The sequence below is a fragment of the Drosophila sulfurigaster genome, chromosome X (assembly GCF_023558435.1).
Source record: "Drosophila sulfurigaster albostrigata strain 15112-1811.04 chromosome X, ASM2355843v2, whole genome shotgun sequence".
NCBI lineage: Eukaryota > Metazoa > Arthropoda > Insecta > Diptera > Drosophilidae > Drosophila > Drosophila sulfurigaster.
In genome coordinates this window covers 32,382,509-32,408,568 of record NC_084885.1, presented here as the reverse complement: position 1 = coordinate 32,408,568, position 26,060 = coordinate 32,382,509, and the positions used below count along the sequence as shown (strand labels likewise).

Below are 26,060 nucleotides of genomic sequence, written 5' to 3'. Positions count from 1 at the left end.
TGTCCCTAAAAATCGTGTTAGCTCTGGACACCCTTTTGCTGGTTGTGTCATTGGCTCGTTGGACACCTCGGTTCATCATAATCAACGCTGTCACCCTCTCTTCTACCTCACACATCTCGCCCTTCCTCTGGCTATCAGCATCAGACTTTCAGCTGGACAGCGAGCAAAACACTGGCAAAATTTCGCTGCAATGCAATCAAATTGACAACGTCGAAAGTTTGCTTTTTGTGTCATTTTCTTTTCATACCTTTTTTCCGTTCTGTATTCTCCACTCTTCCCCCTAATTGGGGGGAGGGAAGGGAAAAGGCGAAGGGGACCGCGGCAATACTCATCAGGCGTAATAGTAAACATATTTTCCATGTTGCTTTGTTTTATGTCTCCTAACTTTGACTACAAATTTCGTGTCTCCGTTGTTTGTAGTTGCCTCGGTTCGTTTTTTTTTTATTCTTTCTGCTCTTTTCCCCGGTTTTGTTTTTGTTTTGTTTTTAATTCGATGGAAAGTTTTCGTTGAGGTTCAACAGCACAAAATGGTGAAATGAGAAAAATGTGAGGCCAACAATAAATGCAAAGGGGAAAAAAAACGAGAAATAAGAAAAAAGCGAAAGCGAAAGTTGCGCCACATTTTTGCTTGTTATTTTCTCTTTGCGCTTTGATTATGTTTATCTTTATATTTATCCACTGTTCACTGCTCTCTCTCTCTCTCTCTCTCTCGCTTTCGCTCTCGCCCCTTCTAGCCCCAGAAAACGCTCCAAAAATATAAACACAAATTATGTAAATTTGAATATAATGATAACCGAAAGCCGAAAACCTGTGCAACTTCTGCGGAAGCCCAAGGAGCAAAGGGACGCACAGTCGAGCGGGGAAGTGACTCGAGGGGGTGACACAAACGTCGTAGGTGTTACACGGGGAAATTGAGACAGAGAGAGAGAGAGAGCGAGGAGGGAGAGAAGTTTTCTCGAAAATGGCTTTTCTACAATGATTCAATGTGTACAATGTGCTCAGTGATTTATGTACTTTGTTTATAATTAATTTGTTTATTTCCACAATTTGGCGAGCTTCCTCAACGAGTTCGCGAAACTCGCAACTGCAAACTTGCAACTTGTAGCAAGTTCAAGATTGTCAAACTTGGGCTCTTACTGGCCAACAATGTCCAGTTTATAGGGCTTAAATTGTATTAAATAGTGATCAAAGTAGCTGCTACAATGAATAGTTTGTGGATGGAACAATTAACAATTAATGTAATAAGATTAAAAGTCAGTCAGAAATACTAATTAGTAAGTTATAAATACTAAATAAATATTAAATGCTAATTACTAAATAACAAAAATACTAAATATTAAATTTAAATACTAAATACCAAATACGAAATAATAAATACCAAAACTACTAATTATAAATACTAAATTTTAAATTTAAATACTAAATACCAAATACGAAATACTAAATTACAAATATTAAATTCTAAATACTAAATACAAAAAATACCAAATTATAAATACTAAATACAAAATATTAAATACTAATATACATACCAATATGGTAATATGATAATATACTAAATAAATAATAAATGCAATAATACTAAATACTAATATACTAGTATACTAGCATACTAATATACTAACATGATAATATGTTAATATACTAAATGCAAATACTGATATGATAATGTACTAATATAATAAATAAATACTAAATGCAAAAATACTAAACATTAAAAACTAAATAATAATATACCAACATACTAATATACCAACATACTAATATACTAATATACTAATTTACTAATATACTAATATACCAATATACCAATATACCAATGTACCATTATACCAATATACTAATATACTAAATCCAAAAGTACAAAATACTAAATATTAAATATTGATATACCAATATACTAAATACCAAATACTATTCCTAAACTCCTTTGTAACATTCTACAATCGATGCAATAGGCATCTCTGGTTTCCCTTGCTGCTGCTGATGCTGTGTGAAGGACAATGAGAGTGTGGCTCGTATTCACGGGTCAGTATCGCTGGCTGTGAATTGAAGCTGTGAGCTGCGAGTTGAGAGCTGTGAGCTGCGAGCTGTGAGCTGTGGGTGCGCAATGAATCAGCGAATCAATTGACTTGTCGCCGTTGTTGGATCTGTTGGCAGTGCGCATTGACAACTGTTACAAATGCGACGCATATTTCAACACCCGAGAGAGAGAGTCTGATGGCTCCCTTGGTCGCCCACTGTTGCAACGTGCCACATGCCACATGCTGCATGCCACATGCTACATGCCTCCATTTTGGAGTCAACAACCAACCATTAATTGCGCACCACAGAAAGCAATCAGAGTGCAATGTGAGCAGAGAGCCCAGAGCTGAGCAGTCTGGCTGCGATTTTGGCCTCATGCCAACTGAAGTGTGGGCGTGCCAGAGGGGCAGTAGAGAGGGGGAAGGGGAAGGGGGCAGCAAAAAAAGCAGGCTGGCAGTATGTCGATATTTGTTGGCTTTGCAATCGCACAAAAAACAAACAAGCAAAAAAAACATTGTACATTTCATTTTAATCCATTTTATGTGGCTGTTGATTTTGCGATCAAACAGCTTAATCTTTTGACCGCAAATTTATAACACACAAGGGACAGAGAGAAATCGAGAGAGAGAGAGAGAGAGGGACGGGGAGTAGAAAAGTAAGTGAGAGAAAAGTGCTGGCGTTTATTTAACTGTCAAATTTACACATGTTGCAGCCGTTCTACTGCTCGCCTGCCTGTTGGCCTCCAGCTCAACCGCAAATGCTGTGCGAAAAAGCTGGCCAAAATAGAAAAGCCAGATGAAGGCAACCCCGAGATGAAGGCCACAAACCGCAAAAGCGAAACCGAAATGAAATCAAATGAGGAGCATTGCCAAAACCAGACAGAGAGAGAGAGAGAAGCTCTTTGCTTCTACATGTATGGTATACATAGTATATATATCGCAACAGCAGGAGGACAGCATAACAGTAGAATAGCAGCAATTGTGGTAATTTCATTTGTAGGCAACTCACGAAGCAAAGTCCGAGTTCGAGACTCACATGCTCTGAGATAGAGATAGAGATAGAGATAGAGATTGAGCTAGCTACGATTGCGGTTACTCGTTGCTCGTCGTTCGACTATTAGCTAAATGGGCAGACCAACTAATTGAAATTGCAGCAGTGGAGGATTCGTGCAAGAATCGTAATTCTATCAGCAGATTATTAAAACTGGAGACAACGATTAACTCGATAGCATACTATCAAGCTGTCGTCAATTGAATTCTTACTCTCTCAGTATTATTTGCAGATAATATTTACAATTCAATATTTGTTAAAAGCAAATCGAATCAAGGTATGAAAAGCGCTTTTTGGATTATGTATTTGCAGTATAGCAAAATGCAAGTTGCCAAGCACAAAAGATAGAGTTGGAAAACAAGGCAAAAAAAGTATCTGCAGCTGTTCGCTGTTCTAGCTGTATCTTTTGTGTTGTGTTGTGGCTCTCGGACATGTTTGCAAATGATTCATGCTGTGGCCTGCAGAAGCAGCAAGGAACAAGCAGCAGTCAGCAGGCGGACTTGCGTGATGGGACATGTGAGTGACAAGGGTAGACAATTAATTGAAAACAAAATACACGCTCTGTCTGCGACTTGGCATTGGCACAACGAACGAACAACAGCACCACAGATGGCATTTCCACCGCCACGCCAACACACAACACATTCGGAAGCCAAACCCAAACGGCGACGGCGCCGAAACTTTTATCATTAACGCTGCAAAATCCGCTTAAAACAGAGCAAGACATTCAACGACTTCGAATAGAGAGAGAGAGAGAGAGAGAGAGAGAGGGAGGCGAAGGAGGCGTGGACAAGGCGACGATAAATGTCAAAAGGTGTTGGCTGTTTGCGTTGTTTTCCGTTTCCCGTTGCTCCTCTCTCTCTCTCTTCGTCACTTTCTGCTGCTGGAAGTGAGCAAGAAAATGAAACGGAAAAAAGTGTAGCATACTTTGCAGCGCCTCGAGACGCAAATGTCCGCCAAGCAAATTGATTAGACCCGTACACACACACACACACACACACACCACAGTCGAGTGTGCGTGCGTGTGTTTTACTTTAATTTGCGAGTTAAACATTTGCGCTGTGCCAGCTGCCACGCCCACGCTCATGCCCACACCCACGCCTACGAACAAACGAAGTCGAGTCGAAGATTTAATGCTCTTTACTACGCCCACATAGATAGGCTGCCGCACAATGGGGCATGCCCCATTGCCGCAATTTGGGGCAGGGTATGAACCGGCACAGCGAGAACACTTGAGCCATTTGCCTTTGAGGTTGGCATTTTCCAAATACTGCACCACGTTGCGTATGAGCATTATTTAAAATTAGCGCAGTGGAAAATTTTTTCCACAGTTCGCTGCGTGTGTGTGTATGTGTGTGTATGAGAGTGTGTAAGTGTGCTAGCTTTGTGCTTTGCTTTCGCGCAGTGCTTAAAAGTAATTTAATTGTTAGCATAAGCTCTTTAATGTATTTCCTTTGCTTTTTATGGCCTCAACGAGCAAGTGTGTGTGTGTGTGTGTGTGTTTGGCTTACACATAAGCTAATTACGAAAGCTTTTCCTTATGTGTGTGCAGAGTACATAATTGGTGTATATACTTTAGAATGTGTGTGTGTGTGTGTTTATCCCTGCAGCACTAATCGTATTCAAAGTCTAATGAGGTAAATACGCAAGTTTCGATTATTTGAATATTGCAACAATGTGGCAAATTTGCCAAATGTTGCACGAGTGACAAGCACCCTATAAATAATAAAATACTAAATACTAAAATACTGATATACTAAATACTAAAATACCAAAAACTATTTACTATGTAATTAGTACTACATAATAAATAAAAAATACTAAAACACTAAAATACTAAATACTATATACTAAATACTAAATAATAAATACTGAATATTGAATATTTAATACTAAATACTACATACTAAAAACTAAATACTAAAAAATAAAATAAAAAACTAAATACGAAATACTATATATTACATACTGAAAACTAAATACTAAATATTAAAATACTAATATATTGAACTACATAAATACTAAGATTCTGTATACTAAATACTTAATAATTAATACTAAATACCACTACTGAAAACTAAATATTAAAATACTAAAAACGAAATACAAAAAATACTAGATACTAAATTAATAAATGACAAATACTAAAATACTTAAAACTATATACTAAATATTAAATTCTAAATATTATCTACTAAATAATTAATACTAAATACTACTACTGAAACTAAATACTAAAAAACTAAATTCGAAATACCAAAAATACTAAGCACTGAATTTTAAATGGCAAATACCAAATACTAAAATACTAAATACCGAAATACTAAAATACTGAGTACTAAGAATGAAATACTAAATACGAAATAGTGAATACTGAGTACTAAATACCAAATACTAAAATACTAAATACAAAAATACTAAAATGCTAAAATACTAAATACTAAGTATTAAATACTAAAAACCTCTCTCAGTGGCTCTCAATGTGCTGGGTATTGAGTGCAATGAGTAGAAATGAGCTGCTAATGAAAATACTGAGATATTTGGATTCCAATTCACAGCGCAATAATAATAACGATGCCGAAGAAGATAATAATAATGACAGAGGTTGGGTAAAGAGTCATATTAATGCATAATAATTATAATAATTGCGGTAGCCATAACAAAATAACAAAAATAAATGTATATTCATCACGATAACCAAATGCGAATGCAAACTCAAAATAAGCGACGAGCATTATGCAAATTGACAGCCCACGTTTGAATGTTGAATGTTGAATGCTGAGTAGTGTTGTGTGAGTGCGAGTGCTTGTGTGAATGTTGATGTGTGTGTGTGTATGTGTGTGTTTATATTTGCATATGAGCAGTTCCCACAAAACACAGCGAAGCGAGACGAGAAGAGATTGAGCGATAAACGTTGGCAAACAAATGCATCAACTAAATTTAATTCAAAAACTGCAAATGCAACTGCAGAATTATTTATTAATCATGCTGATTGTGTGCTTGTTTCTTTGTTTGTTTATGTGTCAGTGTATGCATGTTTGTGCACGTTTGTGTTTGTGTTAACTCAATAACAAATATGAAATGTACTCAAATACACACAGAATGCACTCAGCTGGTGCAAAATGAAACTTGATCATAGTTTGCATCTTGAAAATTGAAATTAAGAAATATGTGGCATGTATTATGCCTGCTGCTGCTCATTTTCATTTGCGATTAGTTTATCCAAATTGACCTCTGACCCACACAAAGTCAAATGGCACAAGTCATCATTTATCTGCTCAATAACCAAGAGCTCGAGGTCGACTTTGACTTCGACTTCGTCTTCGCCTGCCAGCTGAGACTGTTTGCCTTTTGACATTTGCAAATACATTTATACATTTCCCAGACAATATCCGGCGACGAGAGTAAACCGAGAAACAGCATATTAAGTTGATATATTTAAATACCAAATATAGTATTCAATTATCAATTATTGTTATGCCTCTAACTTGCATATAATTGTATTCATCTACTGATATTGACAAATGCTTCTTGTTTTATATTATGAATTTTCGTGGATATTTTCTCAAATGAAATTGATATCAACTCGGCATATTTATATACTAAATGTAGTATATAAACTTGGTATATTTAAATACTAATCAATAGTTATTATTCCCTCAATATGTCAATTTGTCTTCTAAATGATTTCATATTCATTGCATAGGTATCAATGTGCTACGTTTATCTGGACCAACTTTTGGTATATTAATATACTAAATATAGTATTGAATTATCATTAATTAAGTACTAATTTTGTCGTGTCAATATGTTTCTGTTTTTGATTTTAATATACAAATTTTGCAGAACCGTTGATCTAAATTTACTTATGGCATATTTAAATACTAAATGTAGTATTTTATTATACTGAATATGTATTCAGTTTCTGATAAAAATAATTTCCTGTCATTATATTGATGGTTTTCAATATATTCTATGAATTTTACAGGACATCTGCCCCGTTGAACTAGATTAACTTGCGCCCTCATCTGTTTGTCGAAAGAGCTTTCGCAAATTTTGCATCTTTGCCATCGTTTAATGTGCTTTAACTGCCTGAGTGCTTAACAGCTCGCACCCATGACCCATGATAGGTCATCTGCTGGAACACTTGCGCCTTTGATGGGGCTGCTTTGGCCTTCTCTCTGTGCGAGCTGTGTGAGCTGTGTGAGTTGTGAGGCAGTGTCTGGATGGGCATTTCAATCAGTTCATTGAGTCATGTGCTGGCCATAAATTTAAAGCCATTTTAAAGGGCCATTCGAGCATGCCGACAACACGCAGAGATGAGTGGGCGAGGCCCACTGACCAACCTTTCCCGCTCTCATCCTTCATCACTTGTGTACTGTCTAGTGTTCCCCGCTGTGCTGTTGACAGCAAACAGTTGTTTTGCATAAAAATGCCATTGCATCTGCAGTCAAGCGAGTGTTAAAGAGAGAGAGAAAGAGAGAAAGAGAGAGAGAGAGGGACAACTACAGCGACATCAACAAAAGAACGAGCGATAGAACCATCCGGCGACAACGAGTGTAGGAACGAGAGAACAACTGGGAACAAGGTCCACTGCTGCTGCTGTTGGTGTGTTGCATTTTTTAAATTTGCCTGTAAACACGCAATAAATATGTATGCAGTTGCCGTAGTGTATGTGGATGTCCAGCTGAAGGCTGAAAGCTGAACATAAAAGTGTTTTGTGTACTTTACTTGCATTCACATTCACATCCACATCGCTTCCATATCCACATCCACCTCGAACCTCAAAGCGAGTGGCGCCTGAACATAAATGTCTTTTTTATTCATTGTCCCAATTGCGAGCCAGATCGGTGAGCCACTCAAAAAGCGAGTAGCTAACAGTTAAAATAACGAGTTCCCATCTAGAGAGTAACTAGTTACTTCTAAAGTCTGTTAAAGCAACGAGTTAGGTCATTAGGAGAAGAGTGACTACTTATTAAAAACACCATTAGAACTATCGAGTAGCGAGTAGTCTTTTGAAAGAAAAGCATCTTCAAGAATTCGAATACTATAGTAAATGGTTAAATACCGAAAAGCTAAAAGTTAAAGTAACTAATAACGAGAAACTATCTAGCGAGTAACTAGTTACTAGTAACTAGTTTTGAGAAGAGTAGCTACTTAATAAAATGACCGTCAGAACTAACGAGTAGCGAGTAGTCATTTGAAGGAAAAGCATCTTTAAGAATTCAGCTACGACCAAACGAAACAACAACAGTTTAATGAATCCAATACCTACATAATGTGCATGTTAACGAATACAAATTTAAAGAATAGAATAGTAATAGTAAAACATGTAACGAGTAGCGAGTGGAGCAGACTCTGATTAAATATAGACGCTCTTACTTATCACTATTGAACTAGTGTTCAATAAACTGTCGAATAAAAAGTGAATAGCGAATAATTAGGCAATTCTTCAGATACAAACTATCACTAGGATTGTAAGACACAAAAATAACGAATAACAACAAGCAATAATGTAAAAGTGAAATAAAGAAATAGCCTTCAGTGGTTAGCTACAATAAATGCGTGCAACTAGTTACTAGGGCACAATAAGTAGCGAGTGACGAGTGGAGTTTCTTAAATGACTTTGTAGACATTTGGGTGTTCGACTTCATTACGTATACACAAATGCCAGACCTAACTACAAGGGTTATCCAGGGAGTGAGTGGAGAGTGAACAACTTATTGGAGATTCGCTGTCACGGCGTCAAGCTAATTTTTGGTTGCCTCATCCGCTAAGCTGACTATGCACTTTAGCGAGTGTTTTCATTTTTATTTCATTTTCGTTTTTGCTTTCGCTTTCGCTTTCTTTTCGTTTCGATATTTTTGGGACAGCGGTGGTAATTATGCGCAGTCGAGCAGCTTTAAGATTCTGACAACTCATTGGGTTGTCCCATTAAAAGGCAGAGAAGGCAGACAAGGTCTTCCTACATATAGATATATATTTTTTTTCGGTTTCATCGCAAGGGTTAGTTGGCTTAACCCATGCGGGGGTCATTAGGCATTGCTCAGCCAGCTGTTTAATTCTCGATTTCCAAGGACCAAAGCTATTTATTGCCTGTCATCCGGCGGATGAGGTTTTTCCGCGTTGAGAGGTTTTTGCATCTCATTGGCGAATTAGTCATTGATCCATTGCCAAAAGTTGAGATGTTTATCAGTATCGCAGCAGTTTTAAAGCAGATCACACATAAAATCTCTCACACTTTTTTCGCAGCTTGTTCCTCGAAACAAACAACTCAAAACTCAAACGACAAGCAAAACGAACTTGAGAGTTTGTTCTCAACGATTTCAATTAATTTAATGTCGCATCTCTGTTTGAGTTTGTTTTGCCGAGCCGCAAGAAATAAAAGAACAACGAGAGTGAGAGAAAGTGTTCGACTTTGCGATACCTTATATGTCGCATATAATGTGAGATCTGCTCAGTTTACAGGATATAACACTTAGCTCATATTCTACAGTTTCTACAGGCTCGCACCATATGCGAATGATTAATGTGGTTTTCGGGAAGGCTTCTTCTTCCATCTTCACGTCTGCTGCTGTTGTTGTTGTTGTTGTGGCCTTGTCGAGGCTCAGCCACGTGGGCGTATACGCAATTTGATTGTTTGTTTGCTTGCTTGCATGGCCTGGGCAAAAGTTCGGGCCTAAGATTGTTATCAATGCCGACGCGCGTGTGGCTTGTGTGCGCCTCAATTATTTATTTGTCCAACACAAACATGGATGGATGGCAGTACCGAGAAGCCGACAAACTGAGAAAGTCACCAGCGACAAGCATTTACATTTATATTTATATTTCCTCTTCCAGTTCCACATCGAGTACGAGTTCGAGTTCGAGTCCCATTTCCATTTCCATTCTCAGCAATCGCACAATCCCAGCCAGTACCCTGCCATATGCCAAGTTTGTCAATCAGTTCAGTGAGGTAAAAACAAACTGCATGTTGCGACTGCTCTTATGATTCATATTTCAATCCCCATTCTTTCTGCCAGCCATCCATCGCATCATCAGAAGCCTGTCAACCACTGTTCAGGGCGAGAGCGGAGTAAAGGGAAGGGAGAACGGAGAACGGAGAAGGGGAAATAGCTCCGATGCAGTTGCAGTTGCTCATCAACGCCTGTGGCTAGCGCCTGTCAAGCACTCCAGATACTTTTATCACAGCAGCCACGCATCGTTGGACTCAAACAAAAGCCAATGCAAAACGAATGCACTCACTTGATTTTTGCTGTTGTCGCTGCTCTTGTTGTCGTTGCCGTTGTCGTTGTCGTTTTTGTTGTTTTAGTGCACTCAAACGAACGGGGCACTGCAACTTGACAAAGATATCCCCAAAATGTGAGAAAGCCCTGTGGAAATGACGATTGAGCTGTGATTGCAGCAACAGCTTTTGTTGGCATTAGCGAGTCGCTGTGAATAACAACGAGTTGAGAGTAGCCAATCCACTTATCTATTCGAGGCAGTAAAGGATTGGCATTTGCAAGTAGCGAGTGGGAAATCAAAGTACACACAACAGCAGAAGCGAATACATATAGCTGATGGTTACTGCGAGTACTCTGAATGATTTAAGCAAGAACCTTGGCGAGTACTGACAAACAAGCGATTAACATAAGCTAGCGAGTTAACACGCTGGTAGCGAGAAATACAAAATAATAGTAAATTGTTCTAAATGCTAAGTGTTTTGTATCAGTGAAGAGAGCTGAAGCTATTGCTTCTAAAACAAGCGAGTGACGAGCAACGAGTAATACAAGCAAACTAGTAAATAGTACTGAGTGCCAGTAAATAGTTTGAACCGATACAACTAGAGAATGAAACTAACGAATAGCTTAGACAAGATAAAAAGGTGAGCTATAGTTATTGCTTATGAAACCAGCGAGTGACGAGTAACGAGTAATACAATTAGTCAATAATAGTTAATGCAAGTGATTAGAATTAACCACTTTGAAACTAACTAATAGCTTACACACGACAATAAAGCGAACAGTATTGGTTGTAAAACCAGCGAGTGACGAGTAACGAGTAATGCAAATACTGATAAGCAGTCAATGCAAGTGATAAGTTTTAACCACTATGGAACTAATTAATAGCTTCCACGAGACAATAAACCGAAGTGTAGTTATAGCTTGCAAAACGAGCGAGTGACGAGTAACGAGTAATACAAGAACTGAATAGTACTCAATGCAAGTTGTTAGTTTTAACGATAATGAATAAAGCTGTAGCTGTAGCAAAGCAAGTTATAGAAAGAAAACAGCAACGAGTAACACAAATGAATGGTAAACAGCTGCAACGAGTGCTGTACAAACGAGTGCGATTAATGTACAGCGCAAATACATGTTAATAACATGAAGTAGTTGTGAATGAAAGTGGCGAATTATAACACTCACTGTTGGCAAAGTGAAAATAAAGGGCAGAACGCATTGAAGTGTGGCGAGTAGCGAGCTGCGGAATGGAACGAGCATCCGAGTTACAGAGTAACGTCAAATGTCCGGTTGTCTGTGATGGTGATGAGGATGGTGATGGTGATGGCGCGGTCTGTGGTGAGTGCGCATTTCAATAATTCACTTGTCTTTCCAGTGGCAACAGCAGCAGCAGCAGCAGCAGCAACTATTTGGGTTGGTCTTTGGCCATTTTGTTTGCTCAATTGTTCAACGAGTGTAAATAAAACGTAGCACTTCCGTTGCACGCTTCCACGCTGCCATATTGTTTGCCCCGTCGATTGCCATTGAGCAACAATTTTTCGTATGTTTTCACTTGCATTTGCATTCGCATTCGCTTCGCTTTCGTTCATGTTGCAGCTGTACACAGCTCTCTTCCTCTTTTTCTTCGCCGACCGTGTGGATTTTTAATATTGCAATATCGCGTGTTATGACAAGTGCGATGCAAACACATTTTTCTCTCGCTCACGGTCCGCGTGAGACGACAAAATAATTAATTGATACCCCCATAAATGATAAAGTTGTTTTATTTTTGCAGTTTCCCATTCCTCGACCTGAATGAGCTCTAATACACAACCGAGAGAGAGAGAGAGAGAGGAGACGGATACAAAGATGTGTGCCATAGATTCTGAGCATCATCGATACGAATCTCTATTCAATTTCAATATTCTGCATGTAATGTTAATCAATAGTTGTCCTATTAGTTTCACCCTCGTGTTTATTTAATATTTATGTGCACAGATTCCTCCGAGTCTTCACTAATTAGGCTTGGGCTATTCAAACCTGGCAACCGAATAAACTGAATAAACTGCCGAGCTGGCAAACTGGCAACTGGCAAACTGGCAAACTGGCGAGCGGCCAACAACTTGTCGCTAAAAACGTCACAAGTCGAAAAATTTGTGAAAGAGAAAAAAGGGTCACAAGTGAAAATAACAAATGGCAGGCTGGAAAAAGTAACTAATGAAAAGCCAGCTAGTAAAACTAAATGCCAGCGCAACAACTTTGCCAACTTGATGGCCACACAAATACCCTTTTCAAATAAGCATACTTCTCTCTATATTATGTTTTCTCTCTCTCTCTTTCGAAATGACTCAGCTGCTATTACTTTACAGGGTAGAACGGAAAAAAATAAAACTAAAACAAAACTGTGGGCCCAACAAAATTGCAAAAAAAAAAAAAGAAAAGGATATTTGTAAACCAGCATAAAAGTGGGCGTGGGTGGAGGCGGGGCGGGGGCAGCAACAACGAGCAACTGTAACTGTAACTGAAAATGTAACGGAGCAAAGGCCACATGCAGCAAAGCAAGGAAGTGGGTCAGTTGAGGTGGCTTCAGCGTTGGCGCCGCATGTTGGCAACATGTCAAACAAGCCAGGTAAACACACACCCCCAAACACACACACACACACACACACATAGAGAGAGTGTAGTATACATGCATCAAAGTAATTAATAATATCCCTTCAAATGTTACATGCACTAATTACAACAACAAACACAACAAAAACAACGACAACGAAGACGACGACAAGATTAGCACAAAAGATTTGCCGACATCTAAATACTCTGAATAACTGAATAACTTTGATCATTTTTGCTAAGTACAAATAACAAATAGCTATATTTATATAAAATAACGAATATGCATGATTTAATTATATTTGCAGCACAGATAAGCACTATAACGATATTCATTTAATATTGCAGTCGGATAAAGCCTGCTATAAAATAAACCTACGTAAATCAATTCCTAAAAATAATTTCAACTACTTCTTCATTATGTTCTGATAGTGCAATATTCAATTTAAAATATACTGAATTATCGTGAAAATCCACAAATATATCAAATGCTATTTTTTTGTATATTTACACAGTGCTACATTCAAAATATACCATCGAGAGCAAAATACACCAGATACAGTACTACACTTAAAACATTTTTAAAATATACCAAATTTGGCATACCTCAAATATACTAAAATATACCAAATGTTAGTTTTGGCATATTTTTACATTGCTACATTTAAAATATTCCTTTGAGTGCAAAATATATCAAATACTCAAAATATACCACAGAGTAAAAATATATTAAATTGTCAGGCAAAGCAAAATGGTTTTGCCCATAAGAAAGTATTTCATTGATAATTTCTACAGGAATCATAAAGATTATAGTTATTATATTTTTGCAAATTTTCATGGAAAATATTTAAGAATAAGTTGTTTTCATATCGATTTAGATATTTGAAAAGTGTAAGCTTTACATATGAATGTATTCATATATTAAACTCCATCTCTAATTAGTCAGAACTTGCTCAAGTTGTGCACCATGATGCATTGCCTAATGAGGCACAACCTTTTTTGGGGCAAGTGTATATAACAAGCAAGTTGAGACGAAATTATAAAACAGCTCAGCGACATCTCGAATAAATATGTGTGTGTTTTAGTGTGTGTGTGCGTTGTCAAGGTCATTACAGTGTGCGTTACATGGCAATTTTCGTTGATGTTGCCGTTGTAACTGCTGTGCACTTTTGTCATTTTGTTTTGTTTGCTGTTGCATGGCAGCCACAAGCCTCAACACAACACAAAAACAAGTAAGAAAGTTACAGTCGAGTGTGCTCGACTGTGAGATACCCGCTACCCAAATTTAATAAAGCCAAAATATTGCGGTATAATTTTCAAAATATACCGAAAATACTAAAAAAAAATACTAAAAATATACCAAATGATATGTTTGGTATATCGATATAGTTCACCATTCAAAATATACCATAGACGGCACAATGTACCAGATTGTCGGCCAAAGCAACTCAGACCCCTAGTAAGTAGGCGTTTTTGCCCATACAAAAGTATTTCTTTGATAACTTCCACAACTTTTATCTGATCGCAACCAAATTTTCAGGAATCATAACTACTATAGTAATTATTGTGTAAACCAAAATTCGCAACTCTAGCTTTAAAATTACGCTTGTTATTCGATTTTTTTGATTTGCGGGGGCGGAAGTGGGCGTGGCAAAAATTTGAAACAAACTTGATCTGCGTGCAAACATAACAAATGCTGTTGAAAAAAAATTATAGCTCTATCTCTTATAGTCTCTGAGATCTAGGTGTTCATACGGACGGACGGACAGACACACAGACGGACAGACGGACAGACGGACAGACGGACATGGTTATATCGTCTCGGCTGTTGACGCTGATCAAGAATATATATACTTTATTGGGTCGGAGATGCCTCCTTCTACCTGTTACATACATTTCCTGCCGGCACAAAGTTATAATACCCTTCTACCCTATGGGTAGCGAGTATAAAAAGAGGTGAAGAAGACAGAGTTTGAGATTGAGCTTGAGAAGGGGCGTTCTTAAATCGCTTTGGCTTAAAATCTCATAAGGAAGACATCTTCCAATTAGGCAAGACTGCGAAAAATCTCAGCGAGTGTGTGCACTTGCCATTTGCTATTCGCCACTTGCTGCTGGCTGTTGGCTGCTGTCTGCTTGCTGCCTTATCAGTCGCAACTTGAGGTAATGAGATTGCAAGGGGGCGTTGCCACGCCTATTATTAATTGGACAACCACATGCAGACAGCGAGCGAGAGAGAGAGAGAAAGAGGGAAGGGAGCAAGAGTGTACGTGGAAATTTGCATTTAATCAGGAGGTGGCAACGTGGCGTATGCGCGATATCGCATGTCGTTGCGTTACGTATACGCAATGTTAATAAGCGTCAAGGAGCAGCTACCTTTGCAGTCAATGACTGTTGTCGATTTAATTAATTTGTCATCATTTATTATGCCAAAATACAAGTGCAGCGAGAGCGAGAGCGAGCGAGAGAGAGGAAGGTAAAGAGTAAGTGATAAAAAGTGCTGACTGCTGATGGCGGTGCAAATGTCAGCAGTTGTTGCAGTAACTGCAAACAACAACGACAGCGACAGCGAGAAAAGAAATTGCTTTTTAACACAGACCGAAAGAGAGAGAGAGAGAGCGAGTAAGAAACTAAAAGTGCGAGTGGTTGCAGTCGAAGTTGGAGGCACAAAGTGCGGGTCAAAGATCCAACCTCTCCTCGCCTTTAGCGAGATGTGTCACACCACATCTGCGCCTCGCTCTTCGCTCACTTAAGTGTGTGCAGCAATCGGGGCATGCACATGTGGAGCACAAGGAGGAGAAAGAGAGATGAGAGAACAGCAGAAGGAGCATGTGCTGAAAGGGTCGCAAATGTCTGCCCAAACGTTGACTCACGGCTCGCACACGGGTTTCAATTTACATTTACGTTGATTTTTTGTTAAATTGAGTTTGACTTTGGTTGTCGTTACGACAACAGCAACAAAAACAACAACTGCGACAACAACAACGACGACAAGTAGCAAAAATCAACATTGACAGAGACGCAGACGGGGCAAAGGGGAAAAGGCAAGCATTGGAGGGGGATTTAGTGTCATCAGCGAAGCGTAACCAGAAAACAAATAGGATGCAAGGACGCTGGGATAAGTAAATGGACAGAAACAGAGGTTGCAACCGACCAAGCGGCCAACCAACCGACAGCCAAAGTAAACGAGCAACAACCAGGAGAAAGAGAGACGAAAGGAATGGAAGAAGCTGCTTCAGATTGTGCAAACGAGCCATACTTAAAACGCATTTCCGATTCAAATGGCCAAAAGCTTTCCACTTCCCCAATCACAATCACAAACGCAAACGCAAATGCAATCGTTTTCTCATTTCCATTTTCTAGCATATTCTACTCATGATCAGAAAACAGCACAGCACAGCTCAGCGTACAAAAATAATAAACAACAATCAATGCGAAATAATATTTTGCCTCGCAATTCACTGTGCCAATATTTGCCTAGCAGAATGTCATAAATACATCAATGGACTCTGAGGTTATCACGGATAGCAGAAGAGCAATAGGGTCGTTGGATCCCAAGCTAACGGGGGGCATCGATGGCAATTAGATCGCAGATACCCTTCCCAAAGAGGGGATAGGATAATATGCATAATATTTCGATATCCCTGAGATCTCTTGGTACATAAATTAGAGTACACGCTAAGCGTCGATAAGACGAGAACTAATGCTCTATAGACATCAGCTTAATCAAGTACCTTATGCAGCTTTCAAGGAAAGACTGCAGGCAAATGCTCGGCATTTTAACTAGACACTGTTTGTGGGCTGATCATGAGGTAAAGTTAGCTCACGAATAGTGAGTGAATGCAGGAAATGTAACGACTCCGGAGATAAGGAAATACTGCAGCATCTTCACTGTGAATGTCCAGCGTTATCCCGACTCTGACTGAAATACCTCGAAGCAAACTTATGCCGGTTCAGATACGGACCTACACTGGTCTATGCTTCGCTCCTATTAGGGGTTCTACTAAAACTTAGTGCCACAAATAACATCTGATTCCTCTATTTGACTTCCTGCTATCTATTTAATTGAACTGATCTGGTTTCTTTCTTTCTAAAGCTTATTTCTTTACCTATACCTTTTGAAAACTATGATGTACTTTGTTTTTGCCGCTTGCTAGCATTTAATTACATCTAGCTAAAATAACATATAAAATAACTACACTGAAATAATAACAATTTCCTATTCAATTTTGATTCTTTCTTTGCTTTCCCATTACGTATTCCGCTTTTAGAGTTGCTCGCAGCAGCAGCTGCAAGACTCCTGAAAGATGTTGCCACACAGGGCGAAGCAACGACATGCCAGCTGCCGCTTCATCGTTAACTTATGCTTCGCCTGCACGCGACACCAACTGCAGCTGAGTTGATTCACTTTAACATTGCGAATGCCGTGCGCATCATGGGACGATAGATCCTCGGTTGTCCATATTGCATCATCACTCGCAATTTGCGTTTCACCATCTGCAATTGCTGATGCTCTGTCTTTGATTTGTCCAATTGCTTTAGGGACACATCAAGTAGATGCTTACTCCACGAACGGATCAAACGTCGTTGGGTCCTTTTTTTCATTGCACTGAACGTCTTGCGAACTTGTTTCTCCTCAACCTCATCATCTCCGATCAGCGTCTCAACACTTGAGTGATCACTTTCCATTTCCTGCTCCTCGCTCGCTGTCTTCCCTTCACAAACTCGACAATCAGTCGCCGAGGCAGCGGTTGTGTGAAACAAACTCTCGACTGAGGCCCAAGAGCGTTTCATACAGCTTTGGTACAATCGTAAGTAATTCATATGCCGCAGCTCCATCGATGAGTTCGATTTCGTTAATACTAGTTTTCGTCGTCTGTTGCAATTCGCCAAGAGTTCTGCATTATCGCAAATCGGTTCTTGATCTTTTTTTGTATAATCGCCGCACATCCGACGCTGCAATTCAGCGATCGTCTGACGCACTCGATTTGCACAAATTCGACTGGACAATTGGCGCTGTTGTTGTCGCCGGCGCTTATCTTCCTCGCGATTCTTTTGCTCTTCGTTCTGTTGGCTCAGGAATATCTTAACGAGCTCAAAAGTGCGTGCTTTATTCACCTCCTTAGCAGTTTGCTTCGCTGGGGTTAAATCGGTGAGCAGTTGTTGGTATTTTTCCACATATTGACGCACCTGTTCTCCAGCTGATTGTCGCTTTGCGTGCTTTGCTTTAACTACCGGAGATTCCGGCTTGGGCTCCTCCCTGACTTCGGTATTATCCGGATGCTCTTCGCAACGACGTCGACAGCTGCACACAGATTCTTTACTAGTTTCACCTATCGTTGGCTCCTCGTCTTCTTTCGGATCCAGGAAACGCACCCGGTGTTCACCCCTTGAGAGCTCCGGAGGGGTAGGTTCTTCATTCATTTTATCAGTCCTTATCCCACAATGATCGCTACTTGAGAAATTCCGAGCGGGAATGTTGTTATAATTATGCTGCCGTGCTTTGGAACGCCAATGAAAGCTGAGCGAAGGTGCTTCAGTCACATCAGAGAGTCTTCCTGAACTGATTGCTACTGGCTCTTCGTTTGATTTCTTTGAGGACATAGCGAAAACCTTCGAGATCGGTGGATTAAAGAACAGCTTTGACTGCGGCTGCATCTCCTCCTCATTTGCATTCTTGTGCAACACCTTCGACTGGGCTTTTATGTCGATATTAGAAACTCCCACCTCATCCATATCCGATGATAATCCATTACAGCCACAGCACGACAGATCTGAGGTGGAACTATTCTTGGTAGCCGACGATAGCAATGCATCGAGGCCCGCCTCCACCCGTGCGGTATTCAGATCTTCATTGCCTGGCGCATGCAGCCATTGCAGCATCTTGTTACGTGCTCTGATCTCTTTCTTCAACTGCTTCTTCAGCGCTACAATCTCGACGACCGTCCGCTGGCAAACCTTCAATCTACTGAGCTGCTCCGATACCTGTCGATTGAAGCGCTCTTGGTGCGATGGCACTTGAAAGACGGATTCATTTTGCACCCTAGACAACTGATCTAGAGCAGTCTCTGAAGGATTCTCTATTCGTTCCTCTTGCTGCTGCTCTCGCTTCTCCATTTGCTGCTGTTGTCTAGTTATTGGCACCGATTTCTCTTTCCATTCCTGCCATACATTCTTACTGGTCTTGCGGACCACCGCGGGGTTTTTCCATTGAGTATTTATTAGCGAATAACCATCGTTGCATAATTTTTCTTTTCGTCCAATTTGCTCTTCCATGGTGCGTTCCGCTTTTTCCTTTTCCCTTGCTATCTTCTCTATTTCAAGTTCTCCTCTTCGCTGCTTTGTTGCTTCATCTTTTCTTTTTATTTCTATCTTCTCGACTTTGTGACTTTCAAGTTCCTCTTCCGTTTGTCTAGCTTCCAACTCTTGCCGATCTACATTGTTCCCTATGAGCTTCTCGAGTTCGTCTCGCTCTCTTTTAAGTAACTCTTCTTCGCGTTGATGTCTCAGTCTTCTGCGCTCCACTGTCTTCAGACGCTCATCAATGTTCCTCAGTTCTTCGGCATCGCGCTCGGCATCTTTTCTGCGTTTTTCACGTTGCGCTTCAAACATTTCCAATTCATTCATCAATTCAGATCCCTTATATTTATCGCATTCAGATCGCTGACGATCGCGTTCTTCTTGTTCTCTCAGGAGCTTGCCCAACTCTGCAGTCAAGTTGCGCTCTTTCCTATCGAGTTCCGCGATTCGTTGTTGCCTCATTAGAATTTTCATTTGCCGAAGCTTCTCTTGAGAATCCCGTTCCATGACTCCAATGCTAATATCCTGAATTCGTTGCTCCGAGTTTTTAAGTTGCTTGCGTCTCTTCATGATCTCTTCACAGACGGAGTTTCTTCGCCTGTCTCGGGTAGTTGTTTCACTCTTGTTAATCGTAGCAATCCTCTGTCGTCTTCTTTCCTCCTTGCGGCGCCTCTTGAGCTCTTCCTCTTGACGCTGCATCTGCTGATCCCAAGAAACTCCAGCTCGTCCTACTTGTTGCTCAGACTTTCGGCGCTCAAGACGAAGGCGCTCCTCCTCGCGTCGCTGTTGCACCTTGATCAGCATCTCGTTATGCTCCCTCTCGTTACGGATGCGTCCTTTCTGCAGCTGCAGATCCTCAAAGCGCCTGTCTTGAACTTCAGTTCTCCGCTGCAGTTCCCGCTTCCGTTCCCGTTTGATGCGCTGCTCTCGTTCCTCGGTCTTGCGTCGCTCGATCATCTGCATTTTGAGGTCTCGTTCCTGAAGAACACGCTCAGCTCGTGCTGCTTGAGGAGCAACGGAAGCGCATGATGCTCGCGAATCCTTTTGTTGTATGGTCATTGTCCGTTTGCCGGGCTCAATCTTTATGGTGACGACATCGTCATTCAAATTGATTTCCATTTCACTTTCACGTTTTTTCATATAGGCCGGAACCACCTCCGAGCTAGCCGTTGAGGGCTCCGGTACCCGCACCTCCAACGGACTGGCAACTAGCTCCATGCGAGCTTCGGTTCCCTCTCGCCTTTGGCGATGGTTGTAATCTTTGAGCACACAACGCACATCCCGTTTGAAATTGCTGACGACGTTGAAGGGAAAGGAGAGCACATTATCCCTCTTGAGCTGCGTCATCATCAGCACAATCAGACAGTTGCGCGCAAACTTCTCCTCCATGGAGGTGCGCCACAGAATACTTAGCCACTTGGCGCACAGCTTGTGATCCCTCATCTGCGAATGCTGTGAGACGAGCGCCTTAACAACATCCACGTGCCTCCAAAAGTTGCGATCCAATTGTTCGTTTGATAGTCGTCCCTTCAGTGTGTAATCGGTCTTCGCCGGCAACGTTCGTGTTGCCGTAGCACTAGAATCGTTGTTCTTGTCGTTTCGGTTCATGAAGGCAAACTTCAATAGAGTTGTGAATAGTGCTATGATTGTAATAGGGCTAGGCTGAAAACAGTCGGACGGCCTTAACAAGGTAAGCACAGTCTACTGGGGTAGTAAACGTAATCCAACGTAACCCAAGGTGGAAGAAAGTCCGATTAGTATTGATGATGGAATCGGGAGATTTGCAAGTGGAGAAATTTAGCAAATAACATTTCATCCTGTTTACAGCACAACGGAAACTTCTTAATATTCCATAGCAAAGAGAGTTTAGTATCAAGTTAAAGGACAATTTCGTAGTCGAGCATTGCGAAAGCTTTAAAAATTCTGAGAAACCAAGCAATATGAATCTAGAGAATAGCTATCAATTCATTAACTCAACTTTTAACAATTACATACGCCACGGATCAAAAACATTTAATATTTAGTTAAAGGACTATTTTTTGATTATATCACTGACCTCGGCCGTAAGACGTTCTCGTTCTCGGGTGTCTGCTGTCTATTTTGGGGTTAACTAGAGCTAAGATTTGACAGGCTCGGCAAAAACAAATTGCTGATGTGGGCGTTTGAATGAAAATGCGTTTAATACACCAAATCAAATTAATAAAGTGCTAAAAGTTTGAGCCGAAAAGTCTTTGGCAAGTATTCGACTAAAGGACGCCACGCCTCCAATTTGCCTCGTCCATCATTGTTCATCAGTGTCAAGCACACACACACACACTCACACACATAGTCGTTGTGTGTGTGTGTGTGCATGTCAATTATAATGGCCATTTGGCTGTCTGCGTGGATTTTATGAGCATATGCTTGTCGACAGGGACAGGGACAGGGACAGAGACAGGGGAGTGTGCATGGGCGTGTCAAGCATTTATAAACGTTTTCATTATAATTACAATATTATTATCATTGGGTGCAGACAACACACACACACACACACTGTCACACACTAGCATATTCCGAATGGGGATGGCACAGCGAAAGAGGAAAGCGGGACAATGCCACAGTTGGGAGTCGGGAGACCTCTCCCTGGCCCTCCTTAATTGAGTGTTGGCCATTTTGATAATAATTAATATTTAAATCCGTTTTTAAAAGCCATTTTAGAGCGCAGGCATTAGCCGTGGACTAAGTTGGCTTTAGGCTGCAGTCAGCCTTAGGCCTTAGGCTTTAGGGACTAGGCCAGGACTTGGCTGTCTGTATTTGTTTGGCCCTGTCGAGTCAACCCGGAAAACTTGGCCAAAGTTGCCAACAACTTTCGAGCTGTCCCGCCGTCCATCCGTCTGTCTGTCTGTCTGTCTGTCTGACGTCCGCTGACTCGCACGTAGTTTGGCCATAACTGTTGAGCTATTGAAATCTCAAAAGGCACTCGAAAGTTGCGCACCAACTGGCAGCATTCATCCCCAGCTCTGAAGGACATTCAATTACGACTGACGACGAGTCCGGCAGTCATTCACTCAGTCACTCAGTCAGTCAGTCAGTCCGACAGCTGAGCCTGTTGAGAGTCTAGTCAAATGGAGTGTAGCAAGTCCAAATCAGCGCTCATTAGACTACTGCATCAACAGCAGCAGCAAGACAGTCCTGAGTCCTTTTTAATATACCCTGTGCACGATAAGTCCCCAGAAAGGGTTCATCAATCAAAGAGTTAGTGCTTCCAATCCATAATTTACAGGGCATTGCAGCAGCGAGCATCGAGCTCGAGTTTTCTCCATTGCTGCTTTGCTATTTCCCAACTGATTTATTTGATTTGATAAGTCTTGACGCAAATGTGTTTCATTTACCAACCACTCGCACTCTCTCTCCTCCCCATCCGAACCGACCACGTCAAAGCTATCTGAAATAGAGGTGCAAGTCCGACTCTGACTCCGAGTCTGAATCCGAGTTCTATGTTCATGGCCTTTCGCATTCACAGTCACTTGTCGTTTACAATTTGAAATCTGAGTCTGACTGAAAGGGTCAAAACAGAACAACAAAACGAAGGGACAGCTCCTTTGGTCATTCGATATGCGCTTAGCCCACAGACTAAACTTGGTATCCATTCCATTACTCTAGCCTATCCTAGGGCAACCGCAATTCGTTTTGAGAGCGAAATACTTTGTGTGGGTTGCGAGTCAAAGGTCATATCGATGGCGGGAAGCAAGCGATCCGTCATTAATTATGCGTGGAAAAACAAAACAAGGAAAACTGTCCACGCTTCTAGTACGAGGTCTTTTGACAAAGCTCCTCAATTGGCAATAATTCCCACTGCCATTGCTGTGAGACTAATTAGCGTAAATTATATTAGTTGAATGATTGAAGGTTTGCTGCAGCAGAGGAAGAGACAAAAATAAATCGAAAAAGAGAAAGGAAATCGGTTGGGTGGATGGGATGTTTTCAATTGATTGCGGCTTTAAGGCCAGAATTGTCATTGTTGCTGAATTGAAACACCAATCGGCATTTCATTTCGGCGCGTTATCGATATGTTTTGCTTACACAAAAGGCGACTTTGATTGATTGATTGATTGAGCTCCCCCCAAACACACACCTAGTTATCCGCACTTAAGATGAATGGATGAGACGATGGCAAATACATAACAAAACATATATATGTATCTGTATGTGCAACTTCCTTTTGCCCTCTTCCTTGTGGCTTATATACTGGTCAATCAAGCCCGATCCATCCGTTCGCTATAAACAGCAACAGCTTTACGAGGAGCGCAATGCTGTTGCCGTCTTCTTTTTAACTTGACATTTATCGCTTTATACGCATTTCCCTTCTCCGCCTGTCACTCAGATTGTAGCTCCCCAACTCCATCTCTGTCTCCATCTCCGACTCTGACTCCTGCTCTTGTCTGTCTGTTAGTTTGACATGTTTGTTATGTTTATAGGACGATATATTTACCAACTTAATTGGTAGTTATAGACGTTCAAATAAAATACTAAGGCGTAGAGCAGCATAGTAAAAAGAATCAGTCCTGCGAGCAGCTCACAAAGGAGCGGTTCAATGGAAACAAAGTCACCTTAATAAAGTCAATTAGGCTAGACAAACTGCCATAAATTATGTTTGTAATATGAGTTTCATTTGAAAATAAAGAGCTCGACCTTGAAACAACTCTAATTGTAAGATACAAATATGTAATACAAAAATAAATAAGTAATCAATAATAAATGAATTCCCTAAAGGAGTTTTACGGTTATACTTCGTATAAATCCAAAAGAACTAAGATTTTCCAAAGTAAAGTATAATAAGGAATTGAATTTTAAGATGTCTAAATATGAAATAAATAAATATTAAATCAATAATATATTACTACAATAATTCAGTAATATACTAATATACCAGTATAACAATATAGTAATTAATATACCAATATACTGATATACTAATATGCTAAAATTCCATTATACTAATTTGTAATTATACTAATACATTAATATGAAATAAATAAATTTTAAATCAATAATATATTACTACAGTAATATACTAATATACCAGTATAACAATATACTAAATCATATACCAATATACTGATATACTAATATGCTAAAATACCAATATACTAATTTGTAATTATGCTAATACATTAATATACTAATATACTAAATTTCTGATACATTAAGTTACTAGCAAACAGACCAATAATATACCATTATACTAAAAAGCATTTTCTGATATACTAGTAAACAAATATACTAATATATTGACATACTAATATACAAATACACCAATAATTAGTATATTGGTCCAAGTATACTAATATACTATTATTCTAAGGTGTATTTTCTTATTACTTTGCGCCCACTTTAACCGCTTCAAAGGCTGAGCTGCTCCTGTCTTTCAGCCTCGATGCGAGGAGGATACCTTGGTCCAGTCCCGAGGCAGGCAAATGATTGTCAATGTTTCTCTCTACACACACTGCGCGAGTGTGTGTGTGTGTAAGTGTGTGTGTGGGGTTGTGTTGTCGTATTAGTTCCAGAGTATTTATGGCATTCTTTGTGGCGGCTGTTTAATTGATGGGCCCCTGTTGTTCAAATCATAAATCTCACTTGTTCTTCACTACAACAACAGCAGAAGAAGCAAAAACAACTACAACAACAACAACAACCATGCAAATGCGAATGCGAATGAGAACAATAAAAATCAAATCAAATTTGATACAAAATTAAATAAACTTGGGCTTCCCTCAGCTGCTGTTGCTGTTGCTGTTGCTGTGGTTGCTGTTTTGCCTCCTGCGAATGTTTTTGGTAGTTTTTGCATACCCTGCACCACTGTGCTTGACGCAGGGTCGCATGCTGCAGCCGTCGCGTATGTGACAAGGTGTCTTGTGCTGCCTTTTGAAGGGTATCTGCACATCTTGCTGCATCTCGTATTTTTTGCATTTTCTCTCTCTCTCTCTCTCTCTGTGCCTCTCATTTTGGTATGTGGCAAGTTGTAGCCGCAGCTGGCACGAAAAATGCTGCCAACTTTTGGCCAAGACTTCCCTCTGCCCCCCTGCCATCCTGCCCAGCTGTCTTCCACTCAGTCTGTATCCCCTGCAGCATCCTGCTCTCGTGTCTCGTGTCAGTGTCTCTCTGGCCATGTCTGTCCGTCTGTCCGTCCGTCCGTCTGTCTGTCTGTCTGACTGTATCTTATTTAATTTGGCAGACTGGGAACTGAACAAGAGACGATGGGGAAAATGCCGCCGCATGTTCGTTGACTTTATTTGCTGTGTGTAATAAAATTAAAGCCCTTTAGCTATTGTACTTTCGACAAAAGGAAAAACAAAACAACAAGCTGCTGCTGTTGCTGCCTCTGAATAAAAAAACCGACGGGAAACGCAAAAGAACAAATTGTAGCCGCATCACACACACACACACACACACACACAGGATGTGAGGATGTCAGAGAGGAGTGGAGACTGACAGCAACAGTGAGAGCTGCGAGAGCGAGAGGAGCCAACGAGCCATGAATGTTGCTCTTAGTTGTGGATGTGGCCATTAAGTTGGCCTTTTTATAGTCCTAGTTACATGCTTCTCAGCCGCAATCAGCAGGAGCAGGAGCAGGAGCAAAAGCAAAGAAGGGAACCACAGCCAAGACGGGACGACGCCGATTGAAACTTGCCTCTGAGCCGCAGCATATTGAGGCTGTCAAGAAGCGAGCTGCGAGCTGCGAGAGATGCTTCGTCTTGTCCTACAACTAGTTTTGTATACGAGTATGTAAGTATCTTTTTACGCTCCGGTAATGAACTGTAGCCTGAGCACAGTCTTTAGACATCATCCCGCAGTCGAACCCTTTCTCATTTGCTGAAATATTTATCACACATT

At 40.4% G+C, this 26,060-nt stretch overlaps 2 protein-coding genes across 3 annotated transcripts in view; both read right to left on the bottom strand.

Moving 5' to 3' along the window:
- Positions 1-26,060, bottom strand: part of LOC133848075 (uncharacterized) — a 104,775-nt gene that overhangs the window by 74,773 nt on the left and 3,942 nt on the right. The gene's annotated exons all lie outside the window — the stretch shown is intronic.
- On the bottom strand, positions 17,292-25,120 carry LOC133847598 (trichohyalin-like). The gene is made up of 2 exons (XM_062282756.1): positions 25,017-25,120; positions 17,292-20,868 (listed from the first exon to the last, which is right to left on the bottom strand). Exons 1-2 carry the CDS (start codon positions 25,118-25,120, stop codon positions 17,292-17,294), a joined length of 3,681 nt encoding a protein of 1,226 aa, XP_062138740.1.

Excerpts from the sequence above, each read along its gene's own strand:
- LOC133847598 (XM_062282756.1), bottom strand. The coding sequence starts at position 25,120 with ATGCAGCAAGATGTGCAGATACCCTTCAAAAGGCAGCACAAGACACCT. Across the intron at positions 20,869-25,016 it reads GTCAAGCACAGTGGTGCAGG|GCCGTCCGACTGTTTTCAGC; the intron begins GTATGCAAAAAC and ends TACCTTGTTAAG.